Source organism: Oncorhynchus masou, chromosome 7 (genome assembly GCF_036934945.1).
Source record: "Oncorhynchus masou masou isolate Uvic2021 chromosome 7, UVic_Omas_1.1, whole genome shotgun sequence".
NCBI lineage: Eukaryota > Metazoa > Chordata > Actinopteri > Salmoniformes > Salmonidae > Oncorhynchus > Oncorhynchus masou.
Genome location: NC_088218.1, coordinates 22,956,370 through 22,963,166, shown reverse-complemented (window position 1 = coordinate 22,963,166; position 6,797 = coordinate 22,956,370). Strand labels below are relative to the sequence as shown.

The 6,797-nt window shown below is 42.2% G+C and overlaps 1 protein-coding gene across 2 annotated transcripts in view; it reads left to right on the top strand.

The window, feature by feature from the left end:
* Nucleotides 1-354: 354 nt before the first annotated feature.
* LOC135543517 (lymphocyte antigen 75-like) overlaps nucleotides 355-6,797 on the top strand; it is a 45,159-nt gene continuing 38,716 nt past the window's right edge. Inside the window, exons 1-2 of one of the 2 annotated variants that reach the window (XM_064970848.1) lie at nucleotides 355-831; nucleotides 3,217-3,642. In XM_064970848.1, the coding sequence (XP_064826920.1) occupies nucleotides 738-831; nucleotides 3,217-3,642 (520 nt within the window). In that variant the 5' untranslated portion in view covers nucleotides 355-737. The remainder of the gene's footprint in view (nucleotides 832-3,216; nucleotides 3,643-6,797) is intronic. The other variant, XM_064970847.1, reaches the window with a different exon arrangement.

Genomic DNA, 6,797 nt, shown 5'->3' with positions numbered 1-6,797 from the left:
TGTGGTGAGGGACTAGGGCAGGGGTGACATCATGTGGATGAGGGAGAAGTGAGTAGGATGGACTCGTGGGTCTCTCTTTAGGTTCCAAATGGCATCCTATTCTCTATTTAGTGCACTACTTTTGAAGAGGACACATAGGGCTCTGGTCAAATGTAGTACACTATATAGGGAATAGGGTATCATTTGGGAGAAATGATTTTGTCTGGCAATGGCATCTACGGACTGGCCTGACGGTTGTTGTTGGCTGAGAATGCAGGCTTCATGGTTGAGATGATTCACTGCATGATTTTCATTGCTGTTCTTATTTGCTTGTCTTTGAGAGAATTGACAGTGGCTTATGATAGTCGGAGACGCAGCATCAACATACTTTTCTTTGTTTATCAGTGTCGTTTGTCGTTGACTCAGCATAATACACACGTACTGTGAATTGTGTATTATATTGCAAAATAACATCAATTCAGTTGTAATTTTCAGTTCGCGGACTGGGAGTGGTCCTGTTATGCGTAGTTGATTATTGGCGAATCACAAGCTTGCAATCTTCCATGCGGAAAAACGCAGAACACCGTAACAGCCTAGGAAGCGGACTTGAGGAGTCACAACCAACTGTCAGTCAACAAGTTTAAAGTAGGCTCTTGTTACTTTAAAACGCAGAATTGGGTATGCGCAAACTGTAGGCTGGCTCCTGGAGACGTGTGGATCCGAATAGAGAATACGTGGTATTATAACCATTAGAGAAAATGACACTCCAAGCAACATTTTACCTATGTTTTTTCTTATTCTTTTGTGATAAAACGATTTGTTTTGGAACTTGCGCATCAACTACATATTCCGGTAAGTAGGGTGCTTTCCATTTTCATCACTAGGCATGCGCGCCCCGTTCCTGGCTCAACTCGTTGAACGATAATCTCGTTTCCATAGGCTCAACTGCTATTTAGAGAGTCCGTGGTAAGCACATTATTGTTTTGAATGGGGTTTAGGTTCAATAATGGGACTTCAAGCCCCTTTGTTCAATTTAAAAAGCAGGAAGTAACGTACGCTTGCCGTATAATTAATTTCCTAATTTCGCATCTGCATTCAAAATGCGTAATGACCATTTTATAAAGTATATCCATCATAATTAAAATAACGACCTCTTGAAATTTGCTGCTAGATTTAGCAATTTTTCAGACGACCCTGGCAACTTTTTTTCAAACATCACCTAGCAACAAATGTGGCTACATTTAAAAATGTATTTGGAAATTTTAGCAACTTTTGAAAAGTGACTCAAACGCTAAAATGCATGCATTTTCCCTCTAAATGACACACAAATGATTTTCTCTGTCACACACTCAGTCACAACACACGTGCCTGGCTGCAAAAGTGCGTTGTGAGTGACGTCAGCAGCCCGTGCTCAGGTAGCAGCAATTTCAGTAAATTGCAAATCATTGTTGGCTGACTGCAGCAGCAGAGTATGGATTCTACGAGCAAAACCCAATGAATAAAGTTGGTCACGAATGTTTGATCTTGAACATAACTTACAACACCAATCAACATGTCTCAATCAAAATTGTACAGAAAAGAGTGGGAGTCTGTACCTGAACAAATGTCAAATCAGATTTTTTGACGAGATGGCCAGTCAATTTGAGTAACATTATTGTGTAATGTCACGCAATGACATCACAACGTCATTTAGCAACAAATCAACCTGCCTCTAGCAACTTACCCTGAAAATTAGTTGGCAACACTGCTATTGAGTATTTGGTACAATGGTGCAAAGTCATTGCTGCAAGGTTGCATGCAGTTGAAGTGATCCAAATGTTGCAGGATGTGGTCCTTATTGGTGTAACTGTAAAAACAGTTTGCATGATCACATGTTACAGTTCTCTCGCTCTCTCCCAGTAAGCCTCTCTTTAATGAGCATAGGCCACCTTATTAGACATACACAATGTTGCAGTACCAGCCTATAAATAGCTAATCTCATGCTCATCATAGGCTGAATATGTTCAACTCAGAGATGCAGTCTGTTTTGCTTCTGAGTTCAACTGCTAACCTATTATTGTAAAGGCACAAGGCGAGACCCAAAGGCAGACACAGGAGGCAGATGGTTAAGCTCTGATATTTATTAGAACAAAAGAGGTGGGCAAAAGGCAGGTCAGGGACAGGCGAGAGTTCATAAAACAGGTCAGAGTCCAAACAGTACCAGGCGATAGGCAGGCTCGAGGTCAGAACAGGCAGAGTGGTCAGGACAGGCAAGGGTCAAAACCAGGAGAACGGTGAAAAATAGGAGCTAGAAAAACCGCTGGTTGACTTGGCAAAACAAGATGAACTGGCACAGAGAGACAGGAAACAGGGATAAATACACTGGGGACTAATGGGGAAAACAGATGACACCTGGAGGAGGGTGGAGACAATCACAGAGACAGGGGAAACAGATCAGGGCGTGACAATTATACAGTACACATGATATCGTTTATGGTTTTACATTTACGACAGCTACTGTCAGTTGAGTTTTTCTTCCTAGTTTGTTCAGTAAATCAGGTCAATACATTATGGAGAATTAAACCATTTAATTTTATGTTGTTTACTGTTTAATAGTTCCTTATATGGTCTTCCTTATTCCACATGCACGTTCACATTTGCACACTTTATACTGTATCTAATTGTTGAAAATAAAGGCTATTTTCAGCTCATCGAAAGTGTTTCAGAGTGAAACATCATACCCAGTTGTATTCAATTGGCCTCTAATTCAATGAAATTCTTTAGTCCAGATTAGGAAATGATAAAACCACTCTGTATTGTTGGTAGAATGTTTTTAATGGATTTAAGGCTGCCGCATGATGCAGGATAAAAGCAATTGGCCTGCACACTGAGAATATTATCAGCAATCAATGTTGGAGACCATGAAAAGCACAGGCCCAATAGACCCCTTGCATGTTTAGATGATGCTTTTTTGCTTATCTGACTTGTTGATTGCCTTGAAATTGAGTCTTGGTTCCCTGCCTCCACGGCAAGCTGTATTTAGGAAAAGATAACCAGCAGCTAAGCTGACAATTAGATGGGACGTTGTAGATATCGACCAAGCATTCTAATGAGTAGTGATACAAGAATCTATTGTAAACATACTAAAATATTTTGTTGAGTGAACTTATATCGTTGTAGTGATGTCACTATACTTACTAACACTTTTATTATGACTATAATATCACTATATTTACTCATGTTCATGATCATTTCCAGGTAACGACACCTTCACCATACAGCATGTGAGCACAGGGAAGTGCCTGGTAGCTACGTCCACGTCTGGGACTGGAGTTTCCGGGATAGCAGGGGCTAAGTCTGGAGGGTCCGGGTTCAACGTGACCCTGGGGGAGTGTGACGGCACCAGGGGGTCCCAGTGGAAGTGGGGGTCCGGCCACCGTCTCTTCCACGTGGGCACGTCCCAGTGCTTGGGTCTGGAGGAGAAGACCAAGGCCCTGTCTCTGTTCAGCTGTAGCCCCATGGAGAACACCATGCTGTTGTGGCGCTGCCTGGACGGGGCCGTCTATACGGTAGACCAGATGGGCCTCACGGTGACCGACGGGCTGGTCAGTGCCAAGCGTGACTCCTCAGACGCCTGGAGGAGGGATGAGTCGACCGATAATATCTGCCAGCGGCCGATGCGCAGTGAGTGTGTTCTGCCCTCTGAGCGGCTTATTCTCCTAATGGAATAGAATAGAGCATAATAGAATATAATAAACATAGGCCTACATGAGATGGGCAAAACTATCTATGCTTATTTACATGTATAAAACCTCTAGCCACATTTTACAAGAATGCGCTGAACTTAGATATACACTACCGTTCAAAAGTTTGGGGTCACTTCGAAATGTTCTTATTTTCTTTGAAAACATACATGAAATGAGTTGCAAAATGAATAGGAAATATAGTCAAGATGTTGACAAGGTTTTAAATAATGGTTTTTAATTGAAATAATAATTGTGTCCTTCAAACTTTGCTTTTGTCAAAGAATCCTCCGTTTGTAGCAATTACAGCCTTGCAGACCTTTGGTATTCTAGTTGTCAATTTGTTGAGGTAATCTGAAGAGATTTCACCCCATACTTCCTGAAGCACCTTGCACAAGTTGGATTCCGTTGATGGGCACTTCTTACATACCATACGGTCAAGCTGCTCCCACAACAGCTCAATAGGATCCGGTGACTGTGCTGGCCACTCCATTATAGACAGAATACCAGCTGACTGCTTCTTCCCTAAATAGTTATTGCATAGTTTGGAACTGTGCTTTGGGTCACTGTCCTGCTGTAGGAGGAAATTGTCTCCAATTAAGCGCCGTACACAGGGTATAGCATGGCATTGCAAAATGGAGTGATAGCCTTCCTTCTTCAAGATCCCTTTTACCCTGTACACATCTCCCACTTTACCACCACCAAAGCACCCCCAGACCATCACATTGCCTCCACCATGCTTGACAGATGTGGTCAAGCACTCCTCCAGCATCTTTTCATTTTTTTTCTGCATCTCACAAATGTTCTTTGTGATCCGAACACCTCACACTTAGATGTGTCTGTCCATAACACTTTTTTCCAATCTTCCTCTGTCCAGTGTCTGTGTTCTTTTGCCCATCTTAATCTTTTCTTTTTATTGGCCAGTCTGAGATATGGCTTTTTCTTTGCAACTCTGCCTAGAAGACCAGCATCTCGGAGTCGCCTCTTCACTGTTGACGTTGAGACTGGTGTTTTGCGGGTACTGTTCAATGAAGCTGCCAGTTGAGGGCTTGTGAGGCATCTGTTTCTCAAACTAGACATTCTAATGTACTTGTCCTCTTGCTCAGTTGTGCACTGGGACCTCCCACTCCTCTTTCTATTCTAGTCAGAGCCAGTTTGCGCTGTTCTGTGAAGGGAGTAGTACACAACATTGTACGAGATCTTCAGTTTCTTGGCAGTTTCTCGCATGGAATAACCTTAATTTCTCAGAACAAGAATAGACTGACGAGTTTCAGAAGAAAGTTCTTTATTTTTGGCCATTTTGAGTCTGTAATTGAACCCACAAATGTTGATGCTCCAGATACTCAACTAGTCCAAAGAAGGCCAGTTTTATTGCTTCTTTAATTAGCACAACAGTTTTCAGTTGCGCTAACATAACTGCAAAGGTGGTTTTCTAATGATCAATTAGGCTTTTAAAATAATAAACTTGGATTAGCTAACACAACGTGCCATTGTAACCCAGGAGTGATGGTTGCTGATAATGGGACTCTGTAGATATACCATTCAAAATCAGCCATTTCAAGCTCCAATAGTCATTTACAACATTAACTATGTCTACACTGTATTTCGGATCAATTTGATGTTGTTTTAAATGGACCATTTAAAAAACATTCTTTTTTAAACAAGGACATTTCTAAGTGACCCCAAACTTTTGGACGGTAGTGTACCTTTCCAGAATATCTTTCTGAACAACATCCGGTATCACTTGGAGACAATAGATTTAGCATGGTCTGTTGTATGCTAATGTTCAGGTGCACTGTCCTTTGCTTGGCCGTCAGATGTTTTATTAGTTCCGTTTGGAATTGAAGGGGAGCCTTTCCAACCAGAATTAGCATAGTCTTCCTTGTAACCGTGTTTGTTAACATGGCTAATATGACTCAGCAAGGCTAAACGTAGGGTATGGTAACGTGACAGGGGCAAAGGGATTTTTGTTTATCAAGTTGAAGCTCATTTGCTGCATTTCTGCACAATTTTAAAAACTCTAAAATGCAATTTGGAGAACAGCTTAATTGACTCCAGCCTTTATCACCTTGGCTGCTGTAGGTTCATTTGGCTCAGTCGATAGGGGACTTAACTATCTACGAACACATGTCATACAGCGGTTAGCAGCTACACACAAAACTCTAGTTTTGTTTCCTTTCAAGTCAAACGGCAGTTTTCTAGCTATCTACAGCCATTTTCCACCTCTGCACTGTTTTGAGAGAAAAGTTGCGTAGTTCACTGCAGCCTTTCCTCTCGCTCAGAGGCGTCCTAAAACATGTTCTCTACTAGCGATAGTTCACTGCAGCCTTTCCTCTCGCTCAGAGGCGTCCTAAAACATGTTCTCTACTAGCGATAGTTCACTGCAGCCTTTCTTCTCGCTCAGAGGCGTCCTAAAACATGTTCTCTACTAGCGATAGTTCACTGCAGCCTTTCCTCTCGCTCAGAGGCGTCCTAAAACATGTTCTCTACTAGCGATAGTTCACTGCAGCCTTTCCTCTCGCTCAGAGGCGTCCTAAAACATGTTCTCTACTAGCGATAGTTCACTGCAGCCTTTCCTCTCGCTCAGAGGCGTCCTAAAACATGTTCTCTACTAGCGATAGTTCACTGCAGCCTTTCCTCTCGCTCAGAGGCGTCCTAAAACATGTTCTCTACTAGCGATAGACAGCCTGCCTCAGAGCTGTCCACAGTTCTAATGCTAGCCCGCAAATATTGCTAAACTGCATTTGCATTAGAATGATTTTAGTCGCCTATTTTAAATTGTTGGTGTTGAACTAGGGTATGGTGACTGCCATACTGTGCCATACCCAATTGACGCCCCCTGCGCATCACATTAAATAAATACCCTTGACCCTGTTCCATTTGAAATCGTATCTATGGCACTGTATGCCAGTTGTTTGCCAGTAGCCTTCTGCTAAATGATACAGTTTAACATGATCTAAACTCTGGCCCTCCATTGAAAGCAGCAGCTTTTGTATTCAATGTGTTCTGTGTCCTACATTAAGGACCTGTACACAGACCTGTCCTACATACTAAATCCAGTTGAGTTGACACTCAAACTGTGTGAGGTTGTATCTT